This window comes from Nestor notabilis, unplaced genomic scaffold (genome assembly GCF_000696875.1).
Source record: "Nestor notabilis isolate BGI_N333 unplaced genomic scaffold, ASM69687v1 scaffold15232, whole genome shotgun sequence".
In the NCBI taxonomy this organism is placed as follows: domain Eukaryota; kingdom Metazoa; phylum Chordata; class Aves; order Psittaciformes; family Psittacidae; genus Nestor; species Nestor notabilis.
In genome coordinates, this window is record NW_009918859.1 from 1 (window position 1) to 16319 (window position 16319).

Consider the following 16319-nt stretch of genomic DNA (forward strand, 5'->3'; position numbering starts at 1 on the left):
ACCCCTGACTATGACACCATTGTTCTAACCAACATTGTCCTGATGCTCCACCGTGAATGGCTGCTCTGCGTTGCTGCTGGCCCTTTTGGTTTTGTTTTTCCTCTCCGTCATCTTGAGCTCAATGGCCAACTAGAACTACATGTTTCAGGGATCCAGTTATCTCCTTTTTGCCCCCCAGCTCAGGGATGGAGCAAGTGAGACAGGTTTGAGGCAAGTGGGGTCTTTAAAGTTTACCAAAAACTTACCAAAGTTAAAGTGCTTCAGTCTCCTCAAGAATGATGCAAATGATGAAGTGGTTTTCTAGCAGCCTCCTTGTGTTTCTCATTCTTCCCCTCTGGAGTTTGGGGAAGGAAGCTGATAAACTGAATGTCTATTTTAGCCATATATATAGAAAACATAACATCAGCACATAACCTTGTCCATACTGGGTCAGACAAAAGGTGCTTCTCTCCCACAGTCCACAAATTATCATGAGCATATGGGGGCAAAATTCTTTCCTTCCTTTGCCTGTGTGGAGATGCAGAGACACTGAGTTCATGGCCTGAACAGAGCCCCAAGGCCTGTTCAAAGCAGAGCCAAACACTGTAAAATCACAGTGTCTTTTCAGAAGTCCAGCAGACAGATCCATGCTGCTTCATGCATTCCTGTCAGAAATTATTTATTCAGAATGTTTACTGGAGCAAAAATGAGGCTAAATATTTCATACTTATATACATATTATACATATCTCTATGTATTTGTAATCGATATTAGTTTTGCACCTTCATTTAACTTTTGCTGCCAAGAACACTCCTTAAGTGAGTGTTCCCTTTCTCCTTGGCTAGTAAAAGCACCTGCAAATTATTTTCACTTTAATTTTCAAATTGGCAAGTACCAGATTGTAATAGATGCTTCCAGCCCTTCCGTATTTCCTCTGGGAACAAGTACAGCACAAAGCCTGACTGAGACTTCCCATGTCCTGCACAACCCTAGCTAAGGAGCACAGGGGTTATTCACAACCACCTCTTCCATCTGCTTTTCACTGCACAGCTCTCAAAAGCAGGCTCTGGAAAACTTGGAGAATTCACATGCCGCGCCTGATGAGAGCAGGGAAAATAATCACTTCTTTTGCATCAGTGCGCACAACACCTGTGTGCTCCCTGTTCCAAATCCTGATAGTGCTGTGCTGGCTTTGTCTGCAGCACTGCCCTCATTCAGAATGATTGCAGCCTCCACTTACCATGCACAGCACATAAATCCTTAGGAGGACGCAGCTCTGGTGTCTCAGTCAGGAGCACTGATTTGCCAGGAACTCAGCCAGGCTGCAGAAGGCAGGTATCTCTTTTCTGCTCCACGCTTGCTCTCCTCTTCTCTCACTCACTGAGTCCTGGCCAGGGAAGGACTAAACAGAACATTGATTTAGACAAGGGAGGCTTCTCCCTGTCTGCCAAGAGAGGCAAAGGCAAAGGCTGAGATCTGTCTTCTGGTAGCAAACAAACAGCCGGCATCAGCTCCCGCCACAAGTCCCACTGCTACAGAGGAGGTCTTGTCCCTGGGTACCAGCCTGGGGCAGGTGAAGGATGGGGCACAAACCACATGGCTACTCCTAAGGGAACTACCTACACACTTTATAACTACTGCTTAGAAAATGGGGAATGTACATTGGATGCTCAGATCACCCAGGAGTTACCTACAGTCTAGTTCTGGGTACAAAGAAATACTTGATTTCTAAATATGAGTTGTCTATCTGGAGAGGGCATTCCCTGGGGCTTTCACAGTATTCCATACAAAACATGAGCAAAGAACACTGGCCCATACCCTAGCCAGATTCAGCTAGCAATAACACTACTTAGCTTTGACGTTGCAGGAATCTTCATTACAAGCAAGATAAATTGTGTTCTCCTTTTTCAGAATTAAATCATAGAATCACAGAATGGTTTGGGTTGAAAAGGACCTTAAGACTATCTAGTTCCAAGCCCTCTGACACCTCCCAGTAAACCCGGTTGCTCTGGGCCCTGCCCAACCTGGCCTTGAACGCTTCCATGGAGGGAGCATGATCCATGTCTTCAGAGAGTTGTCCTGAGACTCGGCTCAAAATTACTAACTTGGAATACGGAATTACACCCAAAGAAGACATTAGCTCAGGTATGAGGAGCTCTGAAGATGTGGAGATCATTACTAGGATTCATCCATCACCTTGCCTACCCAGAGACAGCAGTACACTAACATGATTGCACCATTTCTCTCACAGGGAGGATTTGGCTGTGCATCTTTGCAGCCTACCACTTGCACTCCACTATGTATAAATGCCATGTGCCCGGGGCTGCCTGCAGCAGCACTGCACCAAAAGAGAAGAAGACACAGCTTGGTTTCAAAAGGCCATTACGAACTGTCTTGGCTCCGCAGCAAAACAGTGCAGGAAGTGTTGTGTGGCAAAGCAGGCTTTCTGCTTTAAGGCTGCCTGCAATTAAATCCTTCTGTGAAATATACAGTTTCTTCTAGTAAGTAGAAACTCCAGTGCTTTCTGAATTGAAATTAACTTTATGAGCAATAATAAATTAAAGCTATCTTTTTTTTCCTTCATGCCATCCAGCAGTTGTAAGGAGCTTTATCACAACCACCAAGTACAGAGTATGGGGTCCTTAAAAAAGCACTCAAAAATCATTGCATTACTTTCAATTTCAAGTAAGAGTGAGTTCGATTTTACACTTCAGCAAATAAGAATACATTCATAAATTTAGACCAAGGACAAGATTTCTTTATTTTTGTATTCAAAACAGCATTTTTTCTTTCTCTGTGGATTTTCCACCTGATTAAAGACCAGATATTTGTTAATGTATAAGCATTATCATTTGTCAAATCAGTAACAAAGCACACCAAATACTATAATGCATCTTGCCCTTTTATTGTATTGTGTTAAAAACAAAGATGAGTGCATACAGAATAATCACTGCCATCACGACTGTAAAGTTGCAGTGTCACTCTGATCCCTTTAGGAGTCAGAGAACACCCACTTGTCATTCATTCCACCTTTTTATTGTAACAAGCTGCATATAACAAAACTCAGCTGTGAGCAACCATTTCTCTAAATATAAACACAGCCAAAACCCCAGTGCTTGCTAACAGGACTTTGCAAGATTATTTAAGGTACCAGCAGAATAAGCATGCACAGTAGCAGTACAAAACTATAGACGTGCTGCCCCTGGAAAGGTTGAGCTGTGCTGGAAAATTCACAGGTTCAGTGCTGGAAGTCCTGCAAAAAGCCACCTCAAAATCTGTGCATTACTTTGGTTCAAATCTAAGTGAGTAAGGTAATCTAAAGTTGGTGTTTTACAAAGGAGTGGTGCTAAACCTATTGTAAAATAAAATACGGTCTATGATAAGAACCTCTATTGCTTCTCATCAGTCAGTTACCAGTGCTACAGGGGAGTGAAATGCTACTAGGAGCAATGTGCTGCTGCTCACACATTGCTGAGCACACATTCAGCAAGTCATGCTGCTTCTCTTTTATACAAACTAGGTCCTGACAACCTATGAAGGGTTTTTCTAGAATACCACAAAGGACAAAGCAAATTCCCTACTTGAAATGCAGGTGCAAGGAAGCTTTTCCTTGCTGAGAACCACACGCCTTTCAAACAGCTTTGGCAGACTATATGGTAATAGCCTCCCCTGTGTTAGTGAGCATGGCTGCACACAAAATAGTAAGTTGGCAGTGGGTCACAGTTCCTTATTTCCCTGTGCCTAATGTGGTAGATAAAATGGGAGAGAAGTGATTTGGAAACATACAGAGAGCTACCATTGTAACTTACTGAGCAGCCTGACAGCACAATATCAGCCACCTATGGGAAGACACATGTATCAATAAGAACTAGTAAAATTACTTTGAAAATCAATGTTGTTGATTCTGCTCCCATACTCTTGTTTGTATAAAGGTGTCTAGCTTGTACATAGATGCTCTAGCTGATATCCAGATATCTATTAATTATACTTCAGGGATTACATTTTAAGCCCCATGAAAAGTTTATTATTACCTGCAAGGACTTTCCACTGGGGACATTTTCTGCTCTTCTCCCCCCCAAAAAAATTAAAAGGGAGAACAAGAAAGGATTTGTTGCTCTCTGTCAAGGAGTAACAAGGTGCAATCTTGTTGCTACTGCTACAACTACTACACTGCCTACATTATTTTGTCCTCTCTTGTCTCACCCTGACTGCAGCAGAAGCACTGTAACTCACCACTACGGAGTGTAAAGTCCTTGCAAGATGTATGGACCATTTTGGCAGAACTTAAATGTACTCAAAACATGGTTTGCAAGAGACTCCTGGGCATGCAGGCGTTCCATAGGCTCCCTGCCAAAGCTCTCTGTAAGGGCCAGTTTGAGTGGTTCAATCCAGTATGTGATTTGCTTAATGAAAGACACTTCTCCAGAAGATTTTTGGCAGACGCAATCAGCTCAATTGCCAGGCAGTATTCATGTGATTACAAATGTTACTGATCACATTAGAGACTTAATAAATCTCTCCAAAAAGATCACAGCTACTGTGTGGCTCCGAAGAAATTAAAACTGTGATACAGATTACTGTGTTTGCTGTTCACTGGACTATTGGCACAATTGGGCACAAATACCTTCCTTGGACTGCCAAGCACTGAGTGACAACTGTTAATTTCTAAATAGAGCCACGCCTGCTTGTTTGTAAATGTTTAGCTATGCATCACTGCAAAGTAGCTTCCTTTCCGTGGTAGGGATACATTCTGCCATAAATGCATTAAAGACTTTGATTCCACTGACTTTCACGGATCTATGGCAATTCGCATGTGCTGAGGGGTTGGCCTGAGAGTCCAAGGATCATTTTTGGCTTGGAATACCAGAAAAGCGAGGTGCTATCCTTGCATAAAACCCATCAGTGAGACTTCGGCACTGTTTCTTCCGTTGCCATTTCAGCAGAAGCAATATCGCATACAGTAGTGATCAAACACATCAAAGCAAAAATGATCTAACTGAGCTGTACCTGTTGGGGTACAAATCCTTTTCCTTGCGGTGTGGCACAACTTGCACTCTGTATCTTCCTGTAATTTATTGAACAGCATTTTAAAAATGAATAAATGTTCATTGGCCAAATCCCCGTGGTCATTTCAGTGTATTGCACGAAAGCAATCGCACAGGCTTCTCTTTTCCGCTCTCAGGAGGAGGGTTTCTGTCTGCAAAACACATGAAATCAAAGAACTGAATATATCACTTTAAAAGACTATATAATTGATTATTCCTAATCCCTCTGCACAGCTGTAGCCAAGGTGCTTTGCTGAGTGAAAAATCATAGTTATTAGTGCTGGTTCCCATGCAGAAAAAGTGATGAAATAAGGATATTTGGCACCAAGATGCATGGAGAGTACTTTTATAGTTTAAATGTTTCCATTTTCACAGTTCACTTCCAGGGAGGAGGTTGTCAAAATTATTAAAGTATCCCTTATCAATGCTGAGAAAAATTCCACTTCAAACTGCACTGCTGTTAATTCCTTTGCAGTGATTGATGGCTTCCTGTTGATGGTGTCTTCAGTACAGCTAGCATGTGCTGAGGAGCCAGTTGTGCTCTCAGTTACACTGCTCTTTCTCTAGAATCACTCTGAGTTCAACCTTGCTGCCACTTTAGCCTTGTTGTCTGGAACTCATAAACTTTCAGGGCAGATCTAGACTTGAGTTTGTGGCTCCTCTTTTTAACTTGAGTTAATTTACTCAGAATTGCCTTCTTATCAACTCCACTTGGAGCCATGCCTGCCCCTAGAACTCCATCAAAATCTTAAAAGCCATTCTCTATATGCATCATGTAACATTCCTTGCACTTGTTTTTGGAATGCTTTAGTGGAAAAGCATTTCCAAGCTTTTTTCCTCTGTTTCCAGGAAAAAAAACCCCAAACTTTGCATCCTTAAAGATATTTAAGTGTAATTTATTTAATTGTGATCAAATAACTTAAAACTTTTGTGGGTCCTGGTCTCATGTTCTGAGAAACAAAGGCTGAATTTTGCAAATGGCACCATCATTTCAGAAACTGAGTCTCTTATAAGGCTCAAAATAAAGTTACTGGTGCAAGAAACTCAGGTTAGCAAGTGCAATTGATACTGAAGAGAAACTTCTTCCTGAGCATATCGTGTGGTTTTCACCCTGTGGTCTGTGGTCCCTTAAGCAGTTTGTAGACTGAATTTGAAGAGTTTTTTGAGGGGAGAAAAAAGTTATCAGGCTTAAATGAGCCACGAATCGGTTTCCCATCTGCACTGGGAACAAACCACTAAAGGTTGAAAACCACTTGTCAACAAATTGTCTGAAAGCTCTGTGAAACAAGGGCTTCAGCCTGCTGGAGTTCCTCTGACATGACACCTCCTCACAAATCAGAAACAGCACAGGGCTAATCAACAAAGACTCACAAATTCCAAAGGAGTGGCTGTGCTCTTCTTCATGGGGACCGGCTCCACCAAGCTCTGCCTTGCTTGGCCACCAGAGGTACCCATCAGTTCCCACTCTCTACTACTCCTTTCTTGTTCTCAGACCACAAGCTTTTGCAGGGAGAAGCTGTTTCAGAACTGGTTTTTTCTCCCCTTCACATCCCTCTATCCTTTTCAACCCAAACTTTTGACATTCACCCTTGCATTACAGAGGACTTGTTCGCTTTCCTTGTCAGCTTTCACTTATCGGCTTAGTGCAGTGGCAGGAGTTATTAAACACTGCTCCTCACTTGTACAATGAAATCTTGGATGAGTGAACACTCGCATTGTTGGGAACCCAGTAGGAATCACAGAATCACCTTAACATCAAACAGGCTTATTGGATTTCAGTGTAATGCCAACAAGCTGTCACTGTCACCACTAACCCTGCCTGGGTGTCACTCATGACTATTTACAGGCAAGAAGAGCAGTGCTGGGAGCACTCAATTGTAAAATGAAAGACGACAAAAGAGACACATCAGTTACAAAAATTCATTGCAGCCCTGTTGGCATTGGCTTAGGAAGCCCCTGATAGGAGCAGTCCTGCGTAGGGCTTCCTCTTGTAGCAACAATTTTCAAGGCTCAGGAGTTGTTGAATGAAGTTATTTGTGTGTAAAACTTGAGAAACTGTAGTTGGTCAGCATGAGCCAAGCACCAGCATTTCAGTAAGGATATGGAGGCTCTACCTTTCAGAGGACAGAAGGCCACAGTGTGTCACTTTTAGAGCCTTGGTCACTGCATTTCACTTTAGTATCTCTGCATTATTCAATAATATGTATTTAACTAAAGCATCTGTTCTAGAAAGGCCTGTAGAGTCCCAGTCCAAAGGCAGGAAAAGGTGGACAGTAACATAACCTTTCCTTATTAGTAGTATTCAATTCTGACAGTTGTCAAAGGGTGGGTGATGTTCCAGGTAACTAGTTATGTTTTGTTTGGTGATGCACTGTTCCTGTAGTCTGAGAGCTCTCTGAAACAGTGCCTTGGCATCTCAGGCCTGTCCAGGCCCTCACAGAGACAGAAGCTTATCTCACACTGCTCCAGGACCAGCTTCTCCCTTTATATTCTGCCTCACCTCTTACAAGACAGCATTGTTCTCTCATGGATTGTATTCTCTGCTCTTCAAATAGCCAAAACAGAAACATCTGAATAACTCTGCAAGTGGGATTAAAGAACTGAGCTGCCTCTACTGCATTAAAAAAAGTCTTTCCAGTGCAGCTTAGACAGAAATTCAGTACCTCCTTCAACTTCCCATGTGAAGCCTGGTGATGGTATAAGAACCAACCAAAACAGCTGTGATTGCACATGGTCTTGCTATGCCATGTGTAGGTACAAAACATCTCACTGAACCTAATTCAAACAGGTAAACCCCACTATGCACCAGAACAGCCCAGCACAGCTGCTGGAGTTAAGGCCCCTCTATTCACACTCCACTGCTTAAGAGTTGTGTAGTATTATGCTAGCGCATGGGAAACCTTTGCAACATATCCCATACTGCACTCAGAGCTCTGTCCTAATCAGATTGCTATTGATAGCTCATGAAAGCTAAAGTCACTCCAACCTTACTGCGTTGGGCCTTACATGATTGCCCAAGGTCACAAGAAACCAAAGGCAAAGCAACATAATTGCCCTTCTGTGTTCAAGACACGTAATTGATTTACATCTCTTTGGTTGACTCTGTTGTGAATGACAATTTGAGTGGAGCATGCCTTTATTGGAACAAGGAGCCCTTCTCACCCACTGACAGGGGTGGCACTGAGCGGGCACCCAAAGGAACTGGGAGCTGAAGCTGTGAACTGGTTTCGTGTACCACAAGTTGCTTTACTGTCATGTGCCAGTGTTAATGGAGCTGTTAGGGAAGGAGAGGTAGAACAAGACATACATGAGGGGCTTTATTAGAGGTGAGAGACCTCCTGCCTCTTGGTCTCTTCAGACAGCATGGGAACCACTGTGGTAAGTCCTACCCGAGTCAGTGTTTGTGCATATATATGAACCCACGTAAATATACATTGCTAAAATCAGGGCATTTAACACACCTTCATGTTTTGTTCACTGGGACCTCTGCAGCAAAAGGCTGATGTGGAGCTGCAAAATGCCCTGTGTGCTGTGATAACACGTGAGCAAATGTGCTTTCCCCTTTTTCATGGAATATCGATCCATGAGCGAGGAATACATGTCCTTCCCTTTCCTCTCTGCCAGCACTGCCTGCCACCTTCTTGCTCTCCCATTCACTTTCTGCTCCTGAACAGTCACTCCAAAGCTTGGAAGCAGTGTTGTGAGGTAAAGAGTAAATAATCTTTCTTGTTCTTCTCTCCTTCTTACATCTTCTTTCCTATTCTGTTTGATGCAGGGACTGTCTGGGCTAATTCTTTAGCCTATTATGCAAGAAGTCAGACTAGATGATCTTTAATGAACCTCCCAGACCTGTGAAAAATAATCTGTACTCGATACAATCCTATTTGTTGAAGTGGAAGTGAGTCAGCAGAGATGTCACATCTGCTGTACACAGACAGGCAGAGCTGGCCACTCGGAGATAAAGGCTAAGTAAAAGCTTTTGTATAGAAACACATACCCGTGTGTCTAGGTTATACGCCGTCTTCTTTAAATCCTGCAGAGCCCTCTGCATGAACTCAAATGCATGGCAGTCAACACAGGGACGACCTGGATAAAGGTGCAGAAGAGTACATCATTGTCACGGCTGGAGTGCAGCAGTACAGTGGGGAAATACTCAAAGACCCTGTAATGCCAGGAGAAATCCCATTTTAGCAGGCACCTAAACCTGCACATGGACAGCATTAGGGCTGCCTCTGGACATGGCTGTGCTTACCCTTGTGCAAAAACTGGCAAAAACACAAGAGCATTTTGTTGTGTTTGAGCTTCTGAACATAGCCCAGGCTTCATTCTGCCCGGTGCTGTGTGTTTTCAGCCCCCAGCCTCTCCCCTTAAAACAGAAATCCTCAGCTCTCCTCAGACACGGGTTAACTCTCAACTGACACTCTGAAAATATCAGTTTGCAGTGGTTCAGGAATCAGACAGGCAGGTCTGTTTTCACAGGAGCTCTTACAGAGCAGTTTGGCAAGGGACACAGCCAGATCTGTATTTGCTTCCTTTCACCTGCTGCTGTATTTTCCCTCTGCCAGGAATGCAAAGCATCCCACTGGCTCTGCAGCTGGTGCCAGTGCTTGTGCGCGGAGGGGCAGAGCAGGGAAAAGGCAGAGGAGGAGGAGAAGAGGGGGGGGACTTGACAGCAGCTACAATGGCTCACTTCTGGAGCTGGGCATTTCTGACCTGACAGGACCCACCGTGCACTGATCTCAGGCACTTTTGTTCACTCTCTAATATAGTTTCCTGTGTTGTCCTCCTTGGTGGAGGGTCCTTCTCCAGGTTCAGCTCTCTGGGTCAGGTTAGCACCTCTGCCGGCTGTGAGCTTGCAGCCCTGCAGTGGGAGAGCTCATTCCTCCGACCAGCTATATCCCAGGATGGGATGCATCAGAAGCATGGAGAAGACTCACTGAAGCAGCACCACTGGTAGGGGGTTTGGAACTAGATGATCTTGAGGTCCTTCCCAACTCAAACCATTCTCTGGCTCTATGAGAAGATGGCTGTACCTGGGAGGAGGTGACAAGCAGCTGGGGAGGTGGCTGTCTGTAAACTTCCACCCATGCAGCCCTGCAGAGCACACATCTCTTCAGCACTTGAGGGACTGAACTAGGGCAGTGCTGATCTCTCCATCAAGCATCTTGCACTAGAGCAACATGAATGCAGTTCCTCAAATAGGATAGGGGTAGTACCCTACTGCTTGGAAAGCCTGTAGCTGCTGTCAGACTTCTGCAAACAGAGCTGCCCAAATCGTGGCTCTAAGTGGGGTTTTAAACTGTTATATCAGCCAGACTCTTGCAGTACCCAATAGCAGATATGTAAGGAAGATACAAGAATAAGTCTCCAGCAATGTTCTTCTAGCCTACCAAGAGGCTGGAGGATATCCTGAGTCTGGCTGGTGTTTCTATATCTGATAAGACCTCCACGAATCTTTCTCACATTAATTTGCCCTGTGGCTTCCTGAATCCATGTAAGCTTTTGGCATCTTCAGCATCCTGTGGCAATGAGTTCCACAGCGGAGCTATTCAGTAAGTGAACAAAATAACATTCCTGTCTGCTCCGAGGTTAACATCTGCTGCCTTCATTTCCTGCCTCTCATTTTTGCAGTGGAAGAGACAGTTATTAAATATTCACCATCTTTGTCCTACTTACGACTTTCCTGCTCTCCATCACTCCCTGCCTTGGCGTCTTCTTTGCAGACTGAAGAACTGAGCTGTTAATCTAGCCTTAATCTCCCTTCTTGGGGAGATCCCTCTTAGCTGGTCTTAATGTTCCTTCATGCTCACAGTATTTCCAGTAGGATGCCCGTAGACATTTCCCCAGTGTAATGATGCCTAAGGGTCTGTTTTCACAAGGGTTTTAAACAAATCTAAATCTGTGCTGTTGCCAATAGGAGCAATCCCATCCTGCTTTCTGCCCTTTGCTACGTGTTCTCACATTTTCCCTCGCTCACAGCAGGACTGACCTTGCCATTGCTTCATCAGATGGATCACTGGTGATTTTGCTCCACATCAGATCCTGAATGCCCAAGTTCTGGGGTCAGAACAAGAAATAGGGCAAAGGCAGGAGGCCAGGTTATGAGAAGCAGAAGGGCAGAGGCAGCACAGGCTTTCATGAGCTTAAAGCAATCGTGAAACCAAACCTTAAGTCACATCCTAGCAAAGTACAGCAGAGTGCTGTTAATTCCTTGCTGACAGCTGAGAACAGACTATCATTCGCAGAGAGACTTAACAGGTTTGTGGATTAACATAATGAGAATTATCAAGAGTCAGCTATAATTCTTTAAATGGGTCCTGTCAGCATGAAGACTGTATGTGCCTTTGTGTGCTTAGGAAGAAGTGGGGGAGGAGAGCTTAAAATATGCTTCTTGGCTTCTTCTTGGTGACAAACTGGAACTGAAAGCACTGTGGAAGTCTAATTTACTTTCCCTCACATGCAATGGTGTTTACTCTTTGTATTTCTTGCACCTCAGCTAATGAAAACAGACTGACCAGTTTCTGTTCTTCCAATTCCACATTTGAGCTTTCACGGTGAGTGATCCAGGCTATAAATGCAATGGGAGGTTGGGGAAATTACTTCTTTTCTTTAAGTGTATTGCACGGAACTTTGAAGAAGATGATCCGCAAACATGAGTAACACCACTTCATACTCCAACAGCCTTGTGCCTATGCGAAGTGCTGTGTATGAAGCATAGGAACATGATTAATCATTGCTAATTAGCATTATTCATGAAGAGCTGGGGCTGGCTCGCTGGCTGGCAGAAAGCGTGCCAAGTGGAGAGCAGGTGATGGTACCCCAAGCCAGCTACTAGTGCTGCACGCATGGCAGGATCTGTCTGCAATGCTAAGAAGGACTCTGACTCACTGTCATGCTTCTCTCCTGTGCCTCCTGCACCTCCCACACTCACACGAGAGCGTTGCTGTCCCCCTCCTGCTCATGGTGCTGCAGGAGGGACACATTTCTCCCACCAAGTGGGAGAGAGAGGCTGTAGTGCTGTGTGGTCCATGAGGGATTGTTCCTCCTAAAGGCATGTTCCCAGTCCCATGTTGCACACCTGGGAACAGACAAAATCATGGAGCACCACACTGGACTGCCCTGCAGAAAGACACTTAGTATGGTCCATGTGCATCACCTATCCCTGTGAAGAATGTGTACTAGAGCCCTTTTGATTCACCTGGGTCATTTGGGATCCCACCGCCATCAGTTTCCCTCAGCTGACAGCGTGGACTTCAGTGCCAGCAATAGGGAAGGTGTGCGGACGTGCTCCAGTAGCACTACCCCAAAATGGGTCAGTGCCCAGGAGGATCAACTCCTTGATGAGACATAGCCAGTGGCGCTGACATCCAGCAGGTAAAGCTCCAGGAATGCATGTACTAGATCATATCAAAGGTCTGCCTGGCCCAGGGTCCTGTCTCCCATGAGCAATGTCTTTTACACTACATTAAATGTGTCTAGGAGCATTCCCAAGCTTTGAGAGCTGGCATGGGATCACTGCAACAGTAAACTCTGTCTTCCAGATAGGCAGTTGGCCTCCTGTCATGGACAAAAGCGTGCCAGGGACCATCCTAGCAGGTTACTAGTACAGATGTCCCCATGCCAGGGAACATCCATGGAGACTGGTTATAGACATGAACTTCATGACCAGCAATGGATGTTCATGAAAGAGGAGAACAGGACAAGAATGGAGGAACGTGTCCCCAAAGAGCCTTTCAGGCCTCAGGAATATGCTGAGGCAGCTCCTGAGCCAGAAGAACTGCTGCTGTATCTAACAGCCATTTCTAAGATTTTTTTTTCCCCTTAAACATACCCAATCAGTTCTGCAATCCCACACAAACCTTCAGCATCCACAGTGTCCTAAGGGAGGAGTTCCACAGGTTAACTCTCAGGAAGAGCCCTGATAGGCAAAGGGTAGTACCTGGAGCACTCAGCAGCTCTGCAGCACTCTCTCAACAAGTGATTCATTAGGAGCATCCTGTTTTCCTTGTTGCTTTAAAAGTCTGCCCCTGCAGCAGCACAGAACAATTTACAATTCAGAGTCAGCTCCTGGCCTGGCCTCAGACATAAATACTGCTCTGTGACGCTACCAGCCTCCATCACTCAGGACAGAGCAGCACATCTCTGCAGAAACTGGCCACAGAAACATTCTGCCCTTCATCCCTCACTCTCACATGCAGGAGTAAGATGAGACAAGGAATCCTCCTCAAGTGCTCTTCAGGGGACTTGGCAGCCTGGCCAGAGGATATCAAAGAGGTAACTCCTTGAGGCTGGGGTCAGACTGGCCAAGAGTTTTGTTCTACAGATCAAATGGGAGTTTGCTCTACACAAGCAGAACAAGGAACTACTATATGCTTCTTTCCCCAAATTGCCTCTGCTAACATAGACACACAAAAGGCAGATATAATTTATTTTTCAATTATGATTTCTCCTGGAGGGGATGAAGTGGAATACTTGTCACACAAGTTATTGAAATCAATTAATGCCCAGAAAACAGACCACAGAATAGAGATGAGTCTGGTTTAGAACAGAGCAAAACTTAGGACTTATAAAAAGAAAAGAAGGGAGTGGGTTAAAGGAGGGAATTCAGCATGTGAGTCCTGTAGAGACAAATACACAGAGGTATATTTGAAAACTGGAAATGGAATCATAGGAGAACAAAATGCAGTGACTAAATCAGGTCTTGTATTAAAAACTTTGGTAGCCAGGTATACAAAGAAAGCATGACTGAGAACTGGAGATTGGTTTGTACGCAATTACCTTCCTATTTTACTTTTATTCCCAGAGGTTATTTTAAGTTTCCAGTGAGTGGCTACTTCCCACTTCCTGTCACCAAAACACCCTGAGAACATTGACTCCATCCCCTAATATCTTTGAACTATTGCCTCATTTTGGAGCTGAGAAAGCTTAACCAGAGGCTTGCTTGAAATGACAGGGGAAGCTAATACAGCGCTGTGATCCACATTCAGGAGCTCTCAGCTCCCTGGTGATATATGTATGACAAATACACTGTCTGGGTAAACTCCCCCCACATCAATCTGTAGTAGTCACAAGAAAGTTGAACTTGACCTACTGTTCCAGCCAAATATGAAAATAAGTAATGTTCTAGCAGAAATAAACACAAGTTTTCTTCTAAGGCTATCCAGACTAGCAAGGATGTTATATGTATTGTAGCAAATGAGGAAACAAAACTCTCTCAAGAAGCAGATCTAAAAGACCTACAACCAAAGAGCTTTAAACAAGCTCCAATTAAATTTACAGTACACAGTTAGTATCTTTTCCTAAATAACTACTAATCCTTTGCTAGCTTGCTGTTCCTATAAGCATCGTTGTCATGTGCTTTGCTGACATGTTCCAAAAGCATCGTTTCTCCCTCTCTAATCAGGCAATGCAGCGTCCCCCTGGAGCTCAAGGTCTGTGTGGCTGCTATGGGCTAAGTGGAGGAAAGCAAGCAGGACACGGGGTAGCGGGAGGGCACGAGTGCCCCGCAGGTACGTACTTTCCGCAGGGATGACACTCCCGGAATCCTGGCTGGCCCCCACAAGGCTCACGCTTAACAGGGCAACCACTGAGATGACTGGAATGGCCACACGCACCACGCTGCAGGCAGACAACACCATGACTCCCGGCAGTAATTCAAGCAGTCTTCCCTGCCTGGAACGAGGAGAAATAGTGAAACTCAGAAGCTGGCTCCCCACAAAGAAGAGGACGAGCCATGGTAAGCACAGACCTGCATGCACACACAACACACAACACACAACCCCCCACCCCCACCCCGCCACATCACTGCAGCGACATGCTATGGGCTTGTGATGCATCCCAAGGACTGGTTTGCCAAGTACCTGATCCTTCTCTTCACCTGTGTGCCAGACCCTTGGAGCAGCAGAAGGGAGCAGGAGAGGCTCCAGCACCACTCTGAGCATGCGTCCCCTCTGCATCCCCCCTTCCCTGATTAGGGTCATTGCCATGGAGATTTGCTATAGCAACACCGAAAAATTGGAGCTGCCAAGTGGAGGAGAAGATTTAAAGGGACCACAGTGTCCCACATAGCCTCTGCTGTACTCTGTACTCCTCTGCCTCTGCTCAAAGGCCATGTCCTCTCCCTGTCAAACACTGGCTGCTGCCCATAAGAAGGTCTTAGGCAATTTTTGTGTTGCTTTTATTCCCCAAGGGACTATGCTGAAATATGCAGCTCTCATCCCTTGCTTTAGCTGTAACTAACTCAGAATGAGACCTTTTTTTTTTCCCCAGGAGGTTTCAAATGAGATGAAAACTCAGAAGTTTGCTTGGAAAAATGAAGATGTAGGGCCTGCTGATGGCGCCCTGCACGCTGGGGAAGACTCCATTAGCAGCTTCATTTAACTGCACTGAAAACGAAGCCTGGTGGAAAACAGCAACATTGGCACAGGAACCAGCCAGGAATATGGATCCTGCGCAGCTTCGCACTAGGTAACCATGATAACAGCCCAGCCAAAACCCACACACTGCAGAAGTTTAAGGATGCTCGCTTCAAGCTCAACTCTTGAACTGGGATTTTGCTAATAGGCTGTGTCTCCTGGATAGGGATCTCCGTGAGCACCCAGCTGAAATCAAGCATTCAGAAAGAGGAGCTGATATCTTTTGGACAAGAGAGAAAGATGCTCTCAATACCTGTTTGCCCCACAGCATAATTAAAGACTTATCTTGCTCTGTATCTGTTTTCATTCATTGCTCACAGGAGGACACTCTGCCTCTTCTCGGCAGGCAGCAGGCTCCATCCAGCCTTCCTGGTCTCTACAGTGCAACTAACCTGCTAGGCTGCTTCTATTTGACGTGTTCCTCTGGCTTCCTCAGAACTACCCCTTACATCTCCCATTGCAATGCTTATGCTTTTGGGCCATGTTAGTTTAAAAGTCATCTCAAAGGACTCCAGGGTCTTAACTAGTTTCTGGCAAAGTGGAATTACCCTATGCAAGCCACAGAGGACTTTGCAGGGGAGCAGCCCAGAGCTGTGGAAGCAATTCCTGCAAGAATGAGACACACTGAGCAAATTTTTAGCCCAAAGTGCAACTGAAACTCTACTTCCTTTGTGTGGAAGGTCCAAATGAAGACCCCCAGTCAAATGGGGTCTTCATAGGGTAAGTCAGGGCACACATGTGCACCAAAATGGCTCTACTGACTTTATGAGAAGCTGAAATTCCTAAGCCAAGCTCTGAAGGTGGATGGTTAAAGTAAGGTTGTGTGGTTGGCCCAGTTTAACATTGTTCATCTCTTCACAGGTCCTAGGTGCTTGTTAAA

General features: G+C 45.0%; 1 protein-coding gene across 1 annotated transcript; it reads right to left on the reverse strand.

The window, feature by feature from the left end:
* Nucleotides 1–5110: 5110 nt before the first annotated feature.
* On the reverse strand, nucleotides 5111–15136 carry LOC104402149 (neuropeptide-like protein C4orf48 homolog). The gene is made up of 4 exons (XM_010009944.1): nucleotides 15105–15136; nucleotides 14542–14696; nucleotides 9022–9110; nucleotides 5111–5176 (listed from the first exon to the last, which is right to left on the reverse strand). The coding sequence occupies exons 1-4, from the start codon at nucleotides 15134–15136 to the stop codon at nucleotides 5111–5113; spliced, it is 342 nt and encodes a 113-aa protein (XP_010008246.1).
* Between the last annotated feature and the right edge of the window lie 1183 nt (nucleotides 15137–16319).

What these genes read in the sequence shown, in the direction of transcription:
- LOC104402149 (XM_010009944.1), bottom strand. Translation starts at nt 15,136, where the DNA reads ATGGCCTTTGAGCAGAGGCAGAGGAGTACAGA. An exon ending in GAGTGTCATCCCTGCGGAAA is followed by an intron (nt 9,111 to 14,541) that starts GTACGTACCTGC and finishes ACCTTTATCCAG; the next exon opens with GTCGTCCCTGTGTTGACTGC. An exon ending in CGTATAACCTAGACACACGG is followed by an intron (nt 5,177 to 9,021) that starts GTATGTGTTTCT and finishes TGTGTTTTGCAG; the next exon opens with ACAGAAACCCTCCTCCTGAG.